The sequence below is a fragment of the Salvia splendens genome, chromosome 8 (assembly GCF_004379255.2).
Source record: "Salvia splendens isolate huo1 chromosome 8, SspV2, whole genome shotgun sequence".
NCBI classification, from domain to species: Eukaryota; Viridiplantae; Streptophyta; class Magnoliopsida; order Lamiales; family Lamiaceae; genus Salvia; species Salvia splendens.
Window position 1 is genome coordinate 7,236,949 of NC_056039.1, and position 22,930 is coordinate 7,259,878.

The 22,930-nt window shown below is 36.9% G+C and overlaps 1 protein-coding gene across 1 annotated transcript; it reads right to left on the bottom strand.

Annotated features, from left to right (window-relative positions):
* Positions 1-7,742: 7,742 nt before the first annotated feature.
* Positions 7,743-10,736, bottom strand: LOC121745593 (protein TRANSPORT INHIBITOR RESPONSE 1-like). The gene is made up of 3 exons (XM_042139553.1): positions 10,176-10,736; positions 8,941-9,433; positions 7,743-8,790 (listed from the first exon to the last, which is right to left on the bottom strand). Exons 1-3 carry the CDS (start codon positions 10,628-10,630, stop codon positions 7,990-7,992), a joined length of 1,749 nt encoding a protein of 582 aa, XP_041995487.1. The 5' UTR covers positions 10,631-10,736; the 3' UTR covers positions 7,743-7,989.
* Positions 10,737-22,930: the final 12,194 nt, after the last annotated feature.

Below are 22,930 nucleotides of genomic sequence, written 5' to 3' on the forward strand. Positions count from 1 at the left end.
TTATTTATTTATTTAAATTAGAAAATTTTAAAATAAATTGCGACGAATCAATCATGGGAAAGCTAACTAAAATAACGACGATCATCAGTTTTTTTATTAAATAGAACAAAAGCTTAATGCTCGTTAATGAAACTTGCAGCCTTAGCTAGTATAAAAACGTAGGAAGCTTATCAAGAAATGGAAAAAATTTAGTTATCATATAGGAGCAGGATTTAATTTGTTACAATTTTTGTTAATTGGTTTTTAGATAGGGCTACCTTCTATATTTTAACGTATGTGCTTTAATTAGAACAATGTTCTTGATGGATATGAAGAGAAATTTTAAGAGGAAGGTGACAAAAATGCGTCTTAAATTTGAATTCCAAGGTAAAGTAATTTTGCAACCAGTTCACCTAAAACGTCTTAATTTTCCCACTTTTGCACTACATTTGTATTGAACAAGAATTTTACTTTATGATCAATAATTTTCAGTGAGTTGCGCAAAAGAGGCGTTTGAACTGAAATCGTGTGCCGACATAAACATTTTTCCTAACATCTTATTTTCTTCTGAAGCAACGGACTTTAGCTCAATTTGATTTAAATTGTTATAATTTGGATATGAATTTTAGATTTTGATGACATGTGCATGAGAACTTTAGCATTATAGTATATATCGTTTCATATTTTGATGTTTATACTTTTAAGCTTCTGGATTTGAGTCATTATATTGGATAGAGTTATAAAATCGTCATCATGATTGTTACATTTGGTAATCACATTTTATCATCTACCAAATATAGTGGAAAATTTCGGAAAAAGATGTGGAGTAGTGGAGGTAGATTATGAAGAGCTTTTGATTTCCTATAATTAATATTGACTTAATAATTTTCTATTGGTTTAATCTAATGTCATGTTCTTAATTTGTATCTATAATAGGTTATGGGTATGGGGTTGTTTTTGAGAGAACACGCAATTAAATACAAGTATATATATTATCTATTCTATCTTATTTGATTTTAATTTGTGTTTTAGGAGTATTGCTCTCGACTTGACATAAAGCTCGTCGATGCCAGCAAGTTTGATATGCCTCTACTCAATAGAAGCAAGGTCGTTTCATATTTTGAGACGATATGTCGAACGGGGTGCACTAGCTGGGGCATATTTTGTCTTTATGAAAGAGTGATAGATTGACCCGACTCGAATGCAATAGTTTATTTTCTATAATGGTTTTTATTTTCCTACTTGATGTTATACTTGAGCGCCAGATTTTATTCTTTTTATGAACACAATATTATGTTTCTCGCTCCAATAGTACTGAACATAGTGTCGAATTACAGAATTACTATACCCATTTGAAAACTTAGAAAAGTAACTATTGATCGATAGATTAATAATCCTAAGGAAGCATAGTAATTGTTAATCCACACACTAAAAACTAACAAAACGTACTTATAATCAGTAGGCCAAGCATCATATGAAAGCATAGTAATCCATGATCTAAATCATAAATGCATATGACACTGACATACCTCCACAATTCCTACTCTAAACAAGTTAGGATCATGAATTCTTCACCTAAGTTTTTCACACATCTTCTAAGATACAAAGGCATTAGAAATTCTGGAAATAGTACTTATTCTATCATAGACATCTCCATAACAACATAAATGCACACTCAACAGAGATAAAAATTGAAGCCAAAAAACATCATAATTTTATAACGAGTACTATTCCATAATATGATCCAATAATAATGTCAAGAGCAATTGAAGAACTAGCCAATCACAGAGAGAGAAAATGCATCAAACAAAACAAGAATTCTAGAATCCTTTGATGATCTTCTATCATTGATGATGATTTGTCTCCTGATTAATGGATATGTTTACCTTGAATATATATACTTCTCATTCTTTCCCTGAATTTTTTTTTTAAAAACCTTACGTTCCCGTAAGAGCATTTTCAATGGCGGACGTCAGGTCGGACATCCGCGACGGGCGACCGGGACGTCCGCCATTGTAACGAAGGCACTCGGATACGGATGTCCCGTATGGACGTCGCATGTCCTCGGACATCCGGGCGACGGGCGGGCGGACGTCCGCCATTGTGGCATGGGTCGGACGTCCGGTATTTATTGTTATTAAATAATTGTGATTTTTTTAATTGCGGGAAGTCCTAGTGGGAAGGGCGGATTGTGCAGGGGAAGTCATTGTGACGTGGCAGGAGGTGTTTTTGGGAAGTCCTAGTGGATGTCCGAGTGAGACATCCGTGCATTGGAGATGCTCTAACATCTTATTTGGATCTTATAGTACAAAACTATACAGCAGCAGAGAGCAGTTATATTCTACGGAGTATTAGTAATTTTTTTATATCTATTTTTTTAATATTTTTAAGTTTTGAATTAAGTTAAATTAACACCGAAAATTATAGCACATACTAACAAAGTAAAAGATTTAATTAAAAGAACCGCCGCCATTTTAATTCGCATCTTGCCCCAAATTGCCGTCTCCGATTTCAGCAATTAGGGTCTTTTCTTCAATTGCATTGCTGAAACTGGATCGAAATTTTCACGATGAAGAAAGGTGGAGGAGTTTCCGAGCGTTTTGAAGACAAAGAGATGAAAATCGGCGGCGTCGCAAACAAGAAGAAGATGAAGAAGAATATGCAGAGACTCGGAGGGCGAGGTGGCCTGTCGCTCGCCAGTGCCAAGGCTAGGAATGACAACTACAATCCTTCGGTTATCAGTATGTTTCTCGATTTCTCCAATTTCTTTGAAGTCTGCATCTTTCGATAATTAGTTTGCCATGTTTTCCATTAATGTGGTCAAATGTGTAATCGGAGATGAACTTGATCTAGTTATGCTCTGTCGTTTGCTAGTTTTGGTTTATCTTCTCCGGTTAATTTTGAAGTTGTGAAATCTTTTATCTCTTCAGTCTTGTGGGTTGCAATGTGAATGTTTTTTTTCAACGTGAATGCGTGTTTGGTAGCAATATTTGTACAAAAATAAGTATTTAAGGTAAGTTGTAATTCATCCATAGAAGTAAGTTGTGATTCATCCACATTTTCTATATATTATGTCCATGTCTAGATTATACTAGTACTATTTTATTGCATTGTTGATTTTTCACCAAAACAAAAGTTCTCAGCTTATAATGGCTTTACTTTTATTAGGCTGAAATGATATATGAAATTACGAATGTAAAAGGCTTTCAATTATTTTGTTGGGTTGGGGAAAAGGGTTCGCCCGAAGCTTGGTGTGAATTATCTGCGGCATGAGATGGTTGTCGCGACAGGCTAGGCATGAGAAATGTGATCACAGTAGTGGATATTTGGGGCTCTGTTTTATTTATCTTGAAATTCAGTTTAAACTTTGCTGCATTGAGTATGATAAGCTTTGTTTATCTCCATCTCTAAATGGAACTTTTATACACCAATTTATCACTTGTTTATGCTTCTAGTGGTGATAAGTTTTCAGATTTTGGGAAATGCTGCAATTATGTCTGTAATTGTAAGATATAAACAATTGGTTTCTTCTGCAGAAAAGCAAAGAGAATTCTTTAGGAATGCTAAGCATGTTAAGAAATACAAGAAGTCGATAAACCAGCAAGAGCATCGAAGCACTCCTTTCAATGCCAATGGACTGTTAGAGATATGAATTTATTCCTGGCCGTATCGTTTTCCATTTCTTTCTAACCATTCTTGGCTCTTATGGAATTTGTAGTTTTCAAGTATGAACCAAGCTATGTGGCCATGTATTGATTTTGCGTGCTGCTCGTATGTAAAGGTATTAGTGGATTTTATTGTCACAAATTTACCATTTTGGTGTATAACAGGGTGAAAATGTAGCAAATGGGGGTGATCGGGCTAGCCAGAAGAAGATGAAGTACAAGAAGAATGCGCGAAACCTTCAGGAGTTGTACAAGAAGAAGCACGACGAGCAGGAGAAAGCTAGGATGGAGAAAGAAGCCATGATGCAGGCATAGAAGGAGGAAGAGAGAGAGGCAGCAGAAGCTCGAAGGAGAGCACTGAAGGAGAAAATGTATAAGAAAACGAGGTCGGGTCAACCTGTCATGAAATACAGAATTGAGCATATGTTGGAATCAATCCAAGGTTCAACCGCCTAATAATACTCTTTTTTTTTCGTATATGTAATAAGTACTCCATTTGTGTTTTCCTTAAAAACTCTTCTCCCTCTCAGTGTGTTATTTTTAGTTTTACTGCTCACCGTGATCACCTTGGAATTTTTGGGGAATGATATGTGCCGTTTCAACTATTGTTAGTGTGTGAAATTGTAGGGAAGTATCAGTATGAACGAAAGTCCAGTTGCAGTTGCATCTTGTGTAGATGGATTTAAGGGCGTATTTTGAGAATCGATCTAAAACCAAATAGCTTAAAGATTCATTCTCATGGAAAGTTCAAATGAGAAAGAAAAATGGAGATGAGACGGACCAATGAAAGGAAAGATCAGAGTAAACTATAAAGTATGATATTTAATACTCCCTCCGTCCCGCACTACTCGCACTTATTTCCTTTTTGGGCGTCCCAAGTTACTTGCACTCTTTCCATTTTTAGTAAAAAATTTCACCTACAGCCGTCATTTTTTACTTTCCTATACACTCATTCCTTAATCTCCGAGCCGAAAAGGAAATGAGCGAGTAGCCCGGGACGGAGGGAGTATAAGGTTATTTGCCTATAAATACATGAACTTTCAACATTTTTTGAAATTTCTCCCAAACTTTAATTTTTGAATATAAATGCATCAACTTTGAACTTTTATGATTTTTCCTCAAATAATAAAATTGAAGCCCATGTGGCTACTAAAATTAAAACGACATATTTTTGATTTAACTAAATTTGAAAATTAAAATATTAAAAACCCACTTCATCAGTTTTCCACTAAAAATGATCCACCTCAATAAAAACAAAGTCAAATTTTCAGATCATGAGGTCAAAGGCAGAATTTCAAAAATGAACAGCCTCCTTCATGCGTTTATCATTCCTCCATCCAACTAAAGGATAAAAACTAACAGAAACAATTGCTTCCAATAGATGAAAATCAACTGTAACTATAACTATAAATATCGCAAACATGTGATTAGCATTGGTGGCAGCGTTAAATAAGTACAATTTGTCGAAATTGGATGACAAAAGAGAGGTTAACGAAGCTCACACAGAGGTGCGCCGTCGTCTGTCTCCGCCAGAATGAGTGTCAATTTGGGGGGTATTTGAGAAAATAAAGGAGAAAGATGTTAAGTGGATGGTTTTTAGTAGAAAAACTGATGAAGTGGATTTTTATTTTTTTAATTTTCAAAATTAGTTAAGTCAAAACTACTTTGTTTTAGTGCGTTGCCTAAATTTTAGTCGCCACATCAGCATCAATTTTATCATTTGGGGAAAAATCAGAAAAGTTCAAAGCATGCATTTATATTCAAAAATTAAAGTTCGGGGGAAATTTCAAAAAAGTTGAAAATTCATGTATTTATAGGCAAATAACCTATTTAATATATCATTATTTAGTAGAATGAAGTATAATAAAGTAGGAAACATAAAGAGAGAATAAAATAGATGATCGAATGAAGTAGAAGCGATTTGATGTTTTTTTGTCAAAAAATGAAATGACCAATTTAATTGGTCCACCAAAAAAAATAATACGATTCAACTTAGTTGGGACGGATGGAGTATAATTTATTGTTTGATATAATATATTAAATTAAATTTTTGTGAGATTGTTTTAATTATAAGTTACTTATACATAAAATATACCAAGACTGAAATGTGTTTGATATGATATACTTAAAAATAAATTGACTTAATTTTTATACACCATAGATGTGGTATGCAAAATCACATTGCATAAGGGATGAGAGAGAAAGTAAATATTTGTGAAAAAAAATTCCACAACCAAATTGATGACTAATTTTTAAAATGAAAAAAAAATTAAGACAAAAAAAAGTACTCCTACTACTCTTTATAGCTTAATCTAGTAATCTACACAAAAATCTAATCTACTAAACACCTCAATTTTTTATTTTGATTTAAATCATATCTACAGCATAACAGCATAGTACTTACTAATTTATCTCTCCGACCAATATTAATTTAGTGACAATTTTAATGTAGGTTTTAAATCTAGCACGGCTGCCAAATGAGCCCGTACATAATCAATGTTGGTTGTTTGGGCATCATTTTTAAAAAATTACTACTACTATTTCTTATCAAAATTAGATTTTGTAAAAGGGACGTAGAGTATTGTGAGACACAATTAATTATCTCTGGACGTTTTGAACTCTTGTAAGTACAGATTTGAGAAGAAAATATATTTGATAAAATAAATTTCCGATGAAAACTGGCATCCACTTGAAGAGAAGCAAGTTGACAAACATTTCTATCTTTCTCTCATGATAATGCCACTCTAAAATTGTGGTTAACATGTCTAGCAAAATACACTGAGGTGGCAGGTTTTGTTGCGATAATTATATCATATTGAAATTGACAATAAAGGGTATAATTTTTGAACTATTATTCATGTTTTTTAAAACTCCAATCGACGGCAAAGAATTGAGTCCAAGAATCAATTGAGTCCAGGAATCTAAAAAGGTAGAAGAAGAAAATAGAAAAGCATAAGTTAGGTTTTTATTGATGATTAGATGGGCTACGCTGTCCTAACTAAAACCATGAAAAGTCTGAAGGGCCCATCACATTTTTGTTGTCATGAAAAATAAAGTAGGATTCAGACACTAATAACTCAACCCCTAGTTTTGACGACTACTACAGTGATCTATTTGACTTGTTTTGACAACATAATTACAGATGAAAAGTATCACGTTTTGTCAGAATTGACTGTCTTTTTTATGTGACACTTCCTTAAGCAATAATCTATTTGGTGATCATCTTTTTTGTTTGTGAGGAGTAGCATTCAAAGCAGGGGCAAAGTACTGTGATTATGCAAGGTTTTTCTACTATCTCTTCACCATCAAAATGAGAGACCCTATCTATCTGCACAAAGACAAAGTAGATTCCTTGAAAGAATATATTCCACAAATATCGAGGCCCCTATTAATTCAACTTTTGCAAGGACTTGTCAAATTCTGGGACTTTTCCGTTTCCCCCAAAAACATCTTGGTTGGATTTTAGAAATTACTAACTCCCAATACCAAATAAGGTTTTTATTTGAGGTTTATTATATGCTTGTATATGAAACTTAAGGGTGTGGTGCCTCTTATTTTGTGTGTGTTCAATTTCATTGAAATAAACTCGATCAGTGGTCTTTAAAATAAATACTCCTCCTAGATCGATAGAGAGATACAAGGACTAAGCAATTGAATTATTGGTTCACAAAAAATAGAGATTATCATCATCAGATATAGTAGTAGTAAAGTAATGTACCACCACGTGTTTTATGTCAGCCTTCCCATTACACTTTCTCTCTCCTCGTCTCTGTGTTCTACTTAATTATCTGCCCACTTATTAAGATTCCACTGCTTTTACTCTCATCTCCAAAAATGAAATTATTAATCAACTCAATTATTTATTGCCCTTTCTCTTTCATGCTTCGAAAGGACATGCATATGAAACAATATTTTAATTTGTCCCAATTACCAGATCAAATAAGCATTGATTAAATAAAACACAGTAACCAACAGAGTTCAAGAGCAGATTGTAGTGACAACACGATCTATTGCCATCTGATTAGCAAATTACGCAGTTTGAAGAGTGAAAATAGACATAAATCCGTGCTGGCAAGCATAATTACTTCCATAATCGAATAAATATAACACTGATCTTTATTTGTAAACGATAGCTCAGCCAAAGTGAAAATTGTTGGCATTTTTTAGAGCTCGAGCCCATTTTCTTGTTTCAGTGGCAATGTACCCAACTTCCACCGGAACTGCAAACACGCAAACCATCACTGAAACAAAACAAGAGCTACGAGCACATACAACGCATACCTGCTTACTTAGCCTAAGCAAGATTCACCGTGTAAATTCCAACTGTGTGCTACAATTTTTTCGGTTAGGAATACCTCATGGATGAATCCTCATCCAGAGTCCAGACAAAGTCAGGCATGTCGAGCCTTTGCCTGCTAGCAACAGTGCGGTAGACATACACTCTCTCAACAACGCAGCTTTCAGGCCTTGAATCGGGTGGGCCTCTCTCGTCTATGACTTCAACGTTCAGCCTAGGCATCTTCTGTGCGAGCAGCTTACAAGCTCCGAAACTCACGGAGCAAGAAGACATCCAAAGGGATCGCATTGTGTCTAGCTTTGCAGCATTGGCTAATACAGCCTTGTCACCAAATGGACAGTCCCTGATCTCCAGTTTCCGGAGGCTGTCGCAGCCAGATAACACGTGATGGAGGCCCAAGTCACTCTCCCCAGCGAAGGCTATTGAAAGCATCTCCAACTTCTTGGCATGGGTTCCAATATATTTGAACACGCGGTCAGTGAGGAGGCCGGACATGGAAAGCCGGCGCAGTTCTTTACAGTTCTCAACAATGGCTCCAAAACCAGCATCAAGTGGTTCGAGGGTTAAGTAGTCAGCAGCTTGAGGCTCAATGATACAGAGCCGGAAACGAATAAAGTTAGGCCGGTTCCTGGCAATAGCAATCAATGCAGCATTTGACATCTGGCGGCAAAAGTACAGAACAGATTCGAGCTTGGGGCAACCTTCAGAGACAGATACAAGCCCTTGTTCCGTCAAAGACACATTAGGTTCTGCCCCAAAAGGATCGGAAGGGAAAACCCTAAGTTCTTGCAGATCCTTGCAAGATGCAGCAAGAGCTTCTAGTCCACTGTCTTCAATGTAGTCCAAGACCTGTAAGCATTCGTAAGTGGATCAGCACATGGATACCATATGACAAAATTGTCGTGAGAATCAAACAGAAATGAATGAAATAGCATTAAGATATGAAGCTTAGATCACTGTATAATGAAGTAGCATAGATAAAAAGTTGCCAGTACGCACCCATAGCCTCTGCAAATTCTGGCATTGGCTAATAAGCTTAACAAGATCAGAACTTGGAATGGCAGCATAACTTAAATTCAGTGAAGTGATTCCGGAACAGACAGAATACACAGCTGGAAGATATGAAGGAACCACATCCCAAAACCCAGACAAAGCTTTGAGTTGCTTACATGCTGAAAATGCATCAGCCAGGCTTGAAAAAGTATCGGACCGAATTTCAGATGAATAGGCACCAGTACCCAATTCAACCAATTGGGGGGCATGCCGGACAAGGTTAGCAAGCTTCTCAAGGGGTACAGCACGGTTCAGCCGGAGAGTCCTCAGGTTAGGTGAACGTGCAACCAGTCTCTCCAACGAGGAGAAACTTACCTCAGAACCCAAACAAGACATGTTAAGTGACACCAGAGAAGTGCAGCTATCAGGAAAATGGCTAAGCCAATGCCCACTCAGATCCTCCACTTCACTCTCCCTCAAATCTAGTTCCCTTAAATGTCTGCAGTGATAAATAACAATCAATAACCAAAACATTGTATTTAAAAGGAAACCAAGTACATCCAGGAAGAAAGAAAAAAAAGTACAGTACAGGACAGCATTATAAATGACGATGCAATTGTTTAGACCATATCAAAATTTTATAGATTCGAACTTCACCCTGAAGGAAATAACAGAAAATAAAAGCAAAATAGTGCAAGCAGATGAAAGAAAACGGTATTGAAAGTGCCACAAAACCCAAAAAGAGTGTACACCATAATTAAAAGGAGAAAAAAAGAAAAGCAACACTTCATCAAATATTCCACAAGAACCAACATGCCTTACTATAAACCAAGGCAACCAAATATTCTTCAAGGTAGTGCATCCCCACTTTCACTAAACTCTAACAAGCATCTAATTGCAGACGCCAGCAAAAAAAAGCACTAGATCTTTCTCATGGTCATACACACCTAAGTCAAATAGGTAAATGCATCATAAACGAGATCCAGTAGTCCTTGGGAAAAGAATACACAAAAAATATCCTAGAAATGAAACGAAACCTGAATCCAAAACCTAAAGAGGGAAAAAAGAACATTTTTTAACATTCAAGTCATTGCCACTTGCAAACAAGTTAGCCTCTCATAAATTCAGCTCAAAGGTCGAAATTTTATCGGGCATTTTTACTGAACCTCCATTATAGCAAACAAACACAAAGAAAAATGACACAATGGCAAAAGTTGGCACTCAATTTAATCAAAATTAACCTGCAATTAGCCGCAATTGACGCGAGACCGTCGGTGGTGAAACCCTCGCATGACGTCAGCACCAGAACTTTGAAATTTTTATACGACTTGGAGATCAGCTCCAAGCTCTCGTCCGTGACCACCATGCGCTTGAGCTTGATCTCCTCCAGGAACGGATACGCCTCCGCCATGGCTGCGATCCACGGGTACGCGTACGCGCCCCATCCCTCCGGCACGAGGTTGAAGTCGGCGAAATGCGGCTTCCCCTTCATCTCCACCGCCCTCAGCTCCGGAAACCTCCGGATCACGATCTCCGGCGAAACGGCGTAGCAGTTCCCCACGAAGATGCGGTGGCGGCACCACCGCTCGATCTCGTACCACGACTTGCACACTAAGGAGACGGCGTTCCGATCCCTGGCCAAGCTCAGGAACGAGAAGACGTGCTCCAGAACTTCCTCCGGGAACGAGTACGCCATGGGAGGGGTAGAATGGTAAAAATAACTGAGGTCTGGATCAGAGACAGGAAGGGGTTGTGAGAGAGAGAGAGAGAGAGACTGTGAGGTGGAATGAGAAAGGGCAGTCTTTAATGTAGTGAAGAAGATAAGATTATAATTTTTCTGGAGCTTATATATTTATTCTCACCTTAGTATTTAACCATTGTCCAAACAAACGATTGTGAAGGGGACACGTGGAGTGAATGCGTTCCAGCCGTTGGATCCAACGGTGGGAGGGGATTGAAGTTGACTATGAGAAAAATGAAAAACGAGTTTGTATACATCATTTATTAATGTGGCCTACACAACTTTTTACTATCATACTTTACTCACAGTTATGTTCCGAAAATTAAATAATCTATGTATGCGTGAATAATGATAACAAAATAATACTACTTCTCCTTTCATCCCAACTCCTTTATCCTAAATCAATTGAGTTGTCATAGTATCATTTTATTTTATAGTTAGAAAATAAAATATTCCATTACTCTTATTTTATTATACCACATACTTGCCTTTTATTTTTCCTACTTTATAGATCTCTCCTATTTTTCACAAAAATTTTCTTAATCTTTATATCCAAAAGTTTTAACTCAACTTAATTGGGACTAAGGAAGCACTATATAATCATGTTATGTTTTTCTTTTATTTTTCTCATGATGCGTTTAAGGAAAATAATGTTGTATTTATTTTTCGTATGAGTATTAATTTTTTACACTATTTATTACTATTATTTAACGAAAAGTAAAGTATATAACAAGTAGCAGTATACACTTAACGTAACACATCTTTTATTATTATGAAGGACCGATCATTCGAATATTATGGGGATCTGACTTCGAAAATTTCAGGTATTCGATATTTGGATATTCGGGGTTAAGATGGCAACACTCTAATCCAATAATACTACAATTTGACTAACTCGTAATCTTAAAATGATTGACCTAAAACCGGATTATTGATCTTATTGATATTCCAACTTCGATTTATTGTCAAAAGACGTTGGCTGACACAATTTTATTGTATGTCAAACTAAATCATCTTGTATAAATTTTAGCGTTAGCTCACAAAATTGTTTGATGGTCAAAAAATTATACTATTAACGTGGAATTAACTTCGACTTTTGCATACTCCTTCGGTCTCAACTCAACTGATTAGTTTCTTTTTTACCGTTGTTTTGTGAATATGGTAATACATAGTTAAAATGAATAGAAAGTAAAATAAAAGAGAGAATAATATAGAAGAGAGTCGTATCTATATTATTCCCTTACTTACTTTTTGTGAAGATGATAATACATAGTTAAAATGAAGAGAAAGTAAAGTAAGAGAGAGAATAATATATAAGAGAGTCGTATCTATATTATTCTCTTACTTACTTTACTATCTCTCCACTTTAACTCTTTATTATCATCTTCATAAAACAACGACAAAAAAAATCAATCACTTGAGCTGAGATAAAAGGAGTATGCAAAAGTCGAAGTTAATTCCACGTTAATAGTACTCCCTCCGTCCCTCTGTAGCTGAGTCGTATTTCTTTTTGGGTTGTCCCACTGTAGCTGAGTGGTTTCCTTTTTTTGGCAAAAAGCAACAACTTTTATTCTCTCTTACTTTACTCTCGTTGACTTTACTCTCTCTTCATCTCTCAACCTTTTTCATTTTCCATTTTATTCTCTCTTTACTTAATTCACCTAACACAATTTTTCTTAATCTCTGAGCCAAAAAGAAACGCTTCTATTACTATGGAACGGGGGGAGTATCATTTTTCCCAAACACGCGTCGAAAAACAGTCAATCACTTGAGATGGGACGGAAGGAGTATATTTTTTCATATTCATATGTTTTCTCTTAAGAATATAAATAAAATTGTTTTACAATAATACATTTATGTGTTACATAATATGGTAATATTAAAATATTACTCGTTCCTTTCATCCCATTAAATGTGATCATTTTTTTAGTTTGTCCAATCAAAATGATTCATTATTAAAAATAGAATAAATTTTCACTCTCTTATTTTATTATTCACTCAATAAATAAATTAATCTACATAAAATTCTATACGGCAAAAAAATGGGTCATCTTCTTTGTGACTAGTTAGTACTTCGTACTTTTTAATTGATAAATACCTCTCAAAAATTACAAAATGACGCGAGTTTAAGGATTCAATAATTTTCACTTGAATCTTGATCTCATGAGGCCATCTGCAACGCTGTCTCTTATCCGTCCCCTAACCGTCTCTTAAATTACTATTCTTGAGCTTACTTTTTACTCTATTTCTTAACTAAGGGACAGAACCCCCAACCCTCCATCTCTTATCCGTCTCTTAAATTACTATTCATTCATTTCATTTTTTATTTTTATTTCCAACAAATTCAATTAATAAAAAGATATTTCATTAAATAAAATAAATTTACAACATAAAATTTTTAAAAAAATAAAAAAACATAATTAAAAATCCTAAAAAATAAAAAATACATAATTTAATTTATTCCGCTCACTCTCACTAAATTCAATATCTTTAAAGCTCAAAGAAGCAAAACAACGGCAATGATGTGCGTCTACCGGTTGCCAAATTTTGCCCAAATGTGCTCAATTAGATCAGCTTGGAGTTGGGCGTGGACGGTAGAGTCACGTGTCCTTGCTCGAATAGACAACCGTTCTTGTATAGACGGATGCACTCCACTGCGAGGCGGACTACTTGCGGTAGAGCTTCCGGGGGCTTCAGGGTCGAACCAGTTTCCCGCCTCAGGTCCTGCGTCTTGGACAATCATGTTGTGCAAGATTATGCACGTATACATGATGTCGACCATGCTTTCCATAAGCCACGTACGAGCCGGGGCTTTGATAATGTTGAAGCGTGCTTGGAGAACCCCGAACGCCCTCTCCACATCCTTGCGAGCAGCCTCCTGCTTCTGCGCAAAAAGAGTCTGCTTTGCATTCACAGGCCTCCTGCACGTCTTCACGATGGTTGGCCACTTCGGGTAGATGCCATCGGCAAGATAGTACCCCATTTTATACCGTCAATTGTTAGCGATGAAGTTGATGCCGGCGCTTTACCATCCAAAACTTCGGTGAAGAGGTCGGATTGGTGGAGCCCGTTTACGTAGTTGTTCGATCCGGGGACCTTGAAGTACACATGTCAGATCCATAGCCGGTAGTCGACAACTGCCTCGAGTATAACGGTGGGGTGGGTGCCTTTGTGGCCGCTTGTGTACGACCCCTCCACGCCACAGGGCAATTCTTCCATTGCCAGTGCATGCAATCGACGTTGTCGAGCATCCCGGGGAATATGTGCATTTCTTCGTGAAGGTGGACAAGAAACTGGCAATCTGTCGTGCTTGGCTTTCGGAGAAATTCGTCTGTGAAGACTGCCCGGACGCCTTTGCAGAATTGGATCAAACACATTCTCCCAGTGCATTCTCCAATGTGGAGGTATTCGTCGAACACATCCGACGTTTGTCCAGTCGCAAGCTGACGGATTGCTGCAGTACATTTCTGCAGCGTCGTGTGACTGGGACGGCCGACGGCGTCGAACCTTTCTTGGAAGAACTCTTCCCGGGCTGCCAATGTATTTGTGATGTGGAGAAATAGCGGTTTCCGCATGCGGAAACGGCGACGGAAGTAGGTATCTCCCCAAACCGGGTTATCGCAGAAGTAGTCGCGTACTAACCTTGCGGCAGCTTCCTCCCGGTTACGATGGATGTAAGTCCGGGAGCGTCTTTGGGGCGGCGCGGCTTCCTCCGCCTCCCGGCGTCGATCTTCTTCAAGTGATTCTTCCATTATTCGACGCATTTGCTCATATGGATCCATTAGATCGATTAACTTGGGGGAAGAATAAAAGAGTTGAATTGAGATGGAAATTGGATTGGAAAGAGAGATGATTTGAGAAGAATAGATATGTGTTTGTGTGTAAAATGAGGATGAAATATGAGTATTTATAGAGTAAAAAATTTGGGAAAACAGTCGAAAAACAGTAATATTACCATTTTCGAATTTTAAATTTTTTTTATGATTATTAAATAAATCATTTTAAAAAAATTGATTTATTGCGTTAGCGTGACGAAACTCACTCGCTGGCCGGTGACACACTTGGATTTTACATGGTTTTAGAGGGTGGTTTTGTATGAATTTGATCATATTTCATCTATTATTAGGCGTGTTTACATCTACTTCTGTATTATGTTGGTATATTGACCATTTTGTTAAGAATGTGTAGAAAAATGTGCAAAATAGGTGGATGTGCAGCAGTCTTGGCTTGAGACAATTTTACTGGAGATTTTGAAGTCCAATCAACCCCCAATGCACATCATTCTCTTTGTCTTCGAAAGAGCTTCGCGTAGGTAGCTCACACGCCCCAATCGGAGTTCGGATGAGAGAGATATGGCCGTTTTACGAACACTGCGCTGTCCAGAAAATCTCACGCGGCCGGGTGAATTATTACCCTGTAAATCCACCCGGCCGGGTGTCTCAAATGGAGCAGAATCTGGTCGAAAATCATCACCCGGCCGGGTGAATTTTACCCTTTATAATTCCACCCGGCCGGGTACGTTGTTTTGACGTATTTTTATGCCAAAAACGTGATTTTTGAAGGGGATTAAGAGGAGAAGAAGCCTAGGGTTCATTCCACACCACACCTAACGCCTCCTACACTCACACACCACCCCAAGCACACCTTTGAGAGAGAGAATTGAAGATTGAAGACTTCCAATCGGGAGATTGAAGTCACCTATCCATCGATTGATCTCACAGGAGTCTTACTATCTTTACTTCATGTATTTGTTGAATTCATTTGTTTTGAACATGGTTTTCTCTATAAACATGAGTAGCTAAACATCTCTTGTAGAATTCTTGGTGATGATGCACTGATTTCATAGTTTTTATCCGATTGATTTTGTTCTTGCCTTGCTCTTGTAGTTATTTGATTATTCTTGGGTTTATTCCTTTCAATTGCTTGATCACCACTTGATTGTGTAGGATTAATTAGATTAACCGGGAGATGAAATAATTAATCCGGAAAGAAGAATAATTCACACCTTAATACAATAGAACTCGGGAGAGTTGAGGTTTTGAGTGAGGTCATTGACCTAATCGATCTTTTGGGAGTTAGGAGTTTAGGATTAGAAGGGAACTTCGATCCTAGCACCTAATCTACAGGTTTCTCACCTCGGGAGGGGGTTTAATCTATAATTGTGGTCGGCTTAGTAACTCTAGAGACACCAAAAGGTAAACGAATTGACTGGATAAGAGCTTGGAATTGTGCATCGGATCCTTGAGTTCTGCAATTTTCTCCATATTATCTTTTCACATCCTTTTTACACCGTGTTTCCTTGTTCTTAATTGTTACTTGCTTACTATATGCTTTTATTAGTTGTTAGAACAAGCCAATCTTTTCTTGATTGTCTAGATAGTAGTTGATTTTTGTTTGTAGTAGTTAAGTGATACAAAATTGTCTCTGTGGGATACGATACTCTTGCTTACTAATTGCTACACTAGCCCCGTACACTTGCGGGTATCACTTGTGTTAAAATAAGTTGAGTCAGCCGGCGAGTGGGCGTCACGCATCACGCCAGAGGACGCCACGCCGCACGCGCGTGGCGAGACAGCTCGCGGGCTGGGGACGAGACGGGACGCTGCAACGCGTCACTCGCCCGTCTCGTCACGGAGGGACGGGATTCGAGCGTTACGCGGGTGGCCTTACACTCTTGGGACATTTTCACTCGTTAGATGATAAACGTTTGACTTCCCAAAATATTGTTAATAGTACTTCTAATTACATAGGGAATCTCATTATACTAATATGCACGGCTGGATCTGACGGCTGAGATTGTATATTATGGTGGGGACCACCTCGGGATTGAGAAATGCTTAGCATGATGCCGTGGCCGCCCAATCATGTTCCACTAGGTCGTAGAAAAAATATCAGAGTTACACAATTACTTGTGGATTTATTTTTCAGTTACAGTAATAATATACTCATGTTTAGGGCATTAGCAATGGGGCGCCCTACCTGCAGTGGGGCGCCCTAAGGCCGCGTCATCATTTTTTTAATATATATAAAATCCATACGAATTTAAAAAAAATAATACATTAAAATACGAATTTCAAAAATTGAATTTCATTTAATAAAAATTAATACATTACAATGCGAATTAAAAAAAACACAAACTCAGCGACGGCGGTTACGAGCCCACACTTCTTCAATCATGTATCTCATGAGCTGCGCATGCTGCTGTTGGTTGCGCATTGAGGCCTGTCTAGATAGAACCTCTTCGAAGCCTAACGGTAACCCTCTATCGGGTGTGTCGGTCGATGTGCCGGAAGAGCTAGATGCACGGTCGTCTTCATTCCAGTCGGTGATGCTTCCGCCTTCACTCTCGACTATCATGTTGTGCATGATTATGCACGCATATATGACATCGGCGATGACTTCCTTATACCAGAAACGAGCCGGCCCTTTCACAATTGCCATCGGCCAAGTAGTACCCCATATGGTATTAGCGTCTGTTGGCAGTGAACTCGATGGCCGGGCCGTTGCCGTTACATTGGTCGGTGAAGAGGGTGGACGAGTTGAGGACGTTGATGTCGTTGTTCGACCCGGCTACGCCGAAGTAAGCATGCCAGATCCAGAGCCGATGGTCAGCGACGGCTTCGAGGATCATCGTCGGGTGGCTGCCCTTGTATCCACTTGTGAATTGGCCTCTCCACGCCGTCGGACAATTCTTCCACTCCCAGTGCATACAGTCGATGCTCCCGAGCATCCCGGGAAACCCGTGCGCCCTCTCGTGCATCTGCATCAGACCCTGGCAATCAGCGGTTGTCGGCTTGTGCAAATATGTGTCTCCAATGGGGCGGACGATGGCGCGGCCGATGGTCATCGTCCGCGCTATCCTCCGCGATCGAAGTATAGGGCGCGACTATCGTTCGCTCCCTATGGTACGCACCCGCAATGGGTACGGACGATGGATGGCGCGGACGATGCGCGCCATCGGGCGTGCCATCGTCCGCCCATTGCGGATGCTCTTACAATTTTGTAATTATGGTCATAGTTTTTTGTTTTTATGTTGTATTATAACTCAAAAGAGAAAATAGTATCAACATTCGAAAACTACTTTAGGTAAGAAGAATAATGGAAGGTGGATTAGTTATTAATAGAAGATTTTATAGATTACCGTGCATTAAAATAGAAGATCAAATACATTTGTATCTCTACGTCGCACAAAAAATTTTCAATGATCTAGTATTCACTAAAGGTTTACAATATGGAGTACTCCTCTTGCCTTATTGGTTGTATGTCTTGTATCAACAACTAACTTTATTTTATGATACATGAGCCACTCAACTGAGCATCCTGAGTCCCATCTCCATTTCATCTCTAATTCATCTCATCTTTACATTATGCACTCCAAAGTGCTTTTAACTCCATCTCTTCAATAAGAGATAACCCTTGCAAACCTCCGTCTCCAAACTATCTTGTCTCTTTCTTCAATAAAAAAAATCATTTTAAAAAATTTAATAAAAAAACATTAATTAAAATATCTGAAAACTACAAATTAAAATCTAAAAAAAATTAAAAAACACAATTAACGGCTACCTTTTAAAAAAATTGAATTTATTATAATTAAAACGGTTTTTCGAATTTGGGAAATTGAGTTTATTAATTTCGGTATTTTTTACAAATTATTCCGATTTTAAATAAAAACACAATAATAAACGACTCACACTCGCGAGCCGGTGAGTGGGCGTCACAACCCAATCCAAGCTCGGCACGTGTGGGGGGGAGGGGATAGTTGTCTCCAAAATTTCTCCCCCGTGAGATATTATGGAGCTGGAAGACTCCCAACCGGTCTTTTAGCCATCTCGTCTCGGCGAGACGAGATGGAGACGGCTAAAAGCCGGATTGAGAATGCTATGATAGTACTAGTCTTTTTGTTCTATTATACTAGTAGAAGTGTTTGTTTTAGATACTAAAATTAAGGAAAGAGTATTTAATTAGTTACTGGAGTATATGATAATACTATGTGCAACCACAGTAAATTGCATGTGTTTTATTGTGATATGATGATTATGATGTTTAATCAGGTGATGGAGAATAATTATTAAGGGATTATGAGCTTGAAATCCAATAAATGACATAATGGAGTAGGCTCGATTATTCGGTGCACGGGGCCGTATAAATGCATATCGAATTGCTTCCAAATCCTGCATTTGCCAATAAAAAGGCAAATTATAACAATCTTATGGTAATGGAGTAGTATTAATTGTGTAATATTTCCATTGAAAAGATTTGAGGTCGAAAGTGAAAAGCATATGAGAAAACAGCCAAATTCAACGCTTTCAATCCTGGCTAACATGTTCTTGAGATTATTGGAGTAAAATGACTCTACTTTGATGAGAATGATATGTTCTTACTCCTTATTAGGTATTTTAATAACAAAGCATGAATAAGATTTCAAAATCATCTAAACTGAGAAACCAAATTGATTATTTGAAGTGGGTGACTTGATTTAGAACTGCGACTTGCTTTACTTTTCTAATAATATATGTCAGCCTACCAATTTGTCGATTTAGAATTTGTATAAGTCATAACTCAATCAAAGCTGCAAATACGACCGACCAAAAATGGAATAAATTAATACTTCTGTATTTAAATTAAATAATGCCATCATACGCAGTTTGTTTGTAGATAGTACACATTAATTAGTCAATTTTCAGGTCGAAGTAACTTACGTACTCTTCTTCTTCTGATTCTTCTTCTTTTTCTTCTTCTTTTTTTTTTCTTTTTTCTCTTTGTTTTCACCGTAGATATTTGCTATGCTGTTTGTTTATACTACTCGTACTATTAATTATGATTGATTGAGACGTGTTTCCATTTATTTAGTAAGTACTGACGAATTTTGATATGAATATTGCACATGTACATAAATTATACTCCACATAATTAAACTCTAATTAAACTTTATATTTAAAATCAATTTTAAAATATTACCTAATTTTTTATAAATTACACAAATTAATCATTATGCAACAATTTAAGATAATAATCATATTTTAAAATTAAATAACTATATATTTAAAAGAAATATAATTAATTTTATTAAATATTAGTATATAAATATTTCGAATCCAGCATGAAATTTTTTGGTCATAAATTTTTCCATATCATTTCTTATTTATTGCTATATAATTATATAACTGATAACAAAATTAATTGATAGGAGTGATTTAATTTAATTAATTTGAAAATTTGAAAATATTACATATATATACATTTATCTTTATTCATTGCAAATTTCATAGCTTAATAAATTTAAGAGGATAAGTTATTATCATGTTTTAACGTTTTACTTGCAAAATAAAATATTATAGTACTTTCAAGGACTAATTATATCATATTGCAATAATTTGAATAAAAATGTCGATAAATGTAACTCATGATTGATTAGCATGGATTTTAAACTTTTTGAATCGCATAGCAACATAAGTCTGCATCATCTAGTCTATTTTCTCTACTTGATATAGGTCTACTGACATAAAATGAAATAGCTCACCAATATAAACCAAAAACTTAATTTTATTTGAATTACTTTTACAGTATTTTCTGACAGAAAAAAATATATAATGCAAATGGACTAAAATTGCCCTTTAGAGCAAAAAGTGAAAATGGATAAAAAAAATGTTTGTAAACAATGTAAACATATCAAAATTGAAATTAAATATTTGTCAAGTACCTCGGATGATATCCTTTTTTTACAATATAATGCAAACGGAGTATGAAACATGAATTCTGCACACCATTTTGTTGTTAGCTAGCTCGAAACAAAATAAAAAAAGGCAAGCTTCCTCCATATACTACCACCTATTTTAAAATATTATTAGACTAAATTTTACTAATGTTTCTTTCGTTCAACTAAGATGACACATTTCTTAATCACTAAAGGATTTTATGAGTTGTTGGTTAATATGGTCTATTAGTGAGAGAAAGAGTGAATGTAAGTATTACAGAAAAAAAAGAATTAATATTTATTTAAAAATAGATTAGAGAGAGAAAATTACTAAATATAGATATGTGTCATGTTAGTGGTGATAAACTAAAAATAAATGACTATCAATAAAAATAAATTTTTACTTAATCTAATATAAATAAAAATAAAAATAAATATAGTTGATATAGAATATATAATCAGGATGGTCTGCAGCAAATGCGCTGTGATTAGAGATGCCCACGGTTCGAAAACCGGCGGTTCCGGTTCGGAACCGCCGGTTCCGGTTTTGGCGGAAGCGGAACCGGAACCGGACCGTGAGGCTATTTCACGGTTCCGGTTCCGGTTCGAAAACCGGGCGGTTCCGGTTCCGGTTCGGAACCGCCGGTTTTCCGGCGGTTTTGGCGGTTCCGGTTTTTGAACCGGCGGTTTCGCCGGTTCAATTATTATTATTATTTTTTTTTTTAATTTGAAATTTGGCTTTATACAACAAATCGGAACAAGACAATGCATAATTCAAGCACAAATAAGACGAATAAGGAGAAAATGAAATAAATTTTATTGATTTTGAGTTGTAACGGACAACGATACATTACAATTTACAATACATAAGTATACAATACAACAACATACAACAATGTAATATAATTTACAAGTGTCGTCGGGCGTCGGCTCGTCGCCTCGTCGGACTCGGAAGGTAAATTTAAAAAAAAAAGAAATGGGGGGGAAAAAGGAAAAATTGAAAAGGGCTTGAGATCAACTTAAACTTTCAAAGTTAAACTTTTCAAATTTGAGTTGAGTTGCCTACGTATCCACAATTTTATTGAGGAATCAAAGCCCACGTAGTTCTCTTACCTTGGGATCAACCCTTTTTTCTTGCAAAATGTTGCCCATTTTCTAAGCAAACACATATCAACACGCTATATACACATTGCTGCATTTCTAATAGGGGCAATTTGATCTTCCAAAGCAATCAATGCATCTCGAACACACATAGTCAGAATATTATTCAAGCATCTAGCATGGAAAAAATTAGTACTAATAGATAGTTTGTTCTGATTTTTTCCATGCTAGATGCTTGAATAATGTTCTGACTATGTGTGTTCGAGATGCATTGATTGCTTTGGAAGATCAAATTGCCCCTATTAGAAATGCAGCAATGTGTATATAGCGTGCTGATATGTGTTTGCTTAGAAAATGGGCAACATTTTGCAAGAAAAAAAGGTTGATTCCAAGGTAAGATTTCATAGATCATTCAGGATGCGGCTAAGTTGTACTTGAAGATCATTAAAATATATGGTAATCGTCAAGTAACATAGTGGCTTCCATGTTCTTGGCGGAGAGATTGCTCCTTTTGTCGTCTAGGACACAACCGCCGACACTAAAAGCTTGTTCAACGGCGACGGTGGAAGCGGGAACGGCGAATATCTCCTTAGCCATGATGGAGAGTATCGGAAACTCTTTGTCATGTGTTCCCCACCAATTAAGGACGTCAATTTGTTGAGTAGGAGGACCTGCATCTTGAAAAATAGAGCGCGATTCCAAATATATATCTAATTCACTAGTCGCTCTAGTCCTATTGGTTGTAGTACCGTATAGATCTTGCAATTGTGATACTACGTCGGGATCGATCATGACATTGGAAAAATCCCCTCCACCAAAATCAAATGTAGAAGGACTAGGAGGAGCACGTACCTGGTGAGCGGTGTTATACCGCATTTCATATTCCGCGTAGAGAGAACGAAGTGCACTATCTAACCTATGTTTGATTTCATCAACATCCGGAATACTTAGTTCGAAGCATTCTCCTCTTGTCAAGCCCATTTCGCGGAGTTGAGAAAAATCCAAAGCGTGCAAACAACCATAGTACATGTCTAAAATTTTATAAACACCATGCAACTTCCACTTTGGATCCAAGCATTTTGCAATCAAAAAAACATTTGGAATACGTGAAAAATATTTTAACCATTTTTCAACCATGTAAAACAAAATAGCCTTCAACTCAACGAATTGAGTATTTTTCACACAAGTTTTAAAACCAATTGCCACATACATGCAATGCTCCAAAACGCGCACAGAAGTAGGATAATAAACACCGGATAACTCAACAGTGGCATTTTTGAAAGCGCGGAATAATCGAAATAAATCCATGCTGTGGTCCCAACAAGCGGGTATCAAAATCAAATCAGAAGGAACATGAGGACAACTTCTAAAAAAATCACATAAATACTCAATGTGGTTCAAAGTCGACTCCAACATATCATATGTCGAGTTCCACCGAGTTGAAACATCCAAACGAAAGT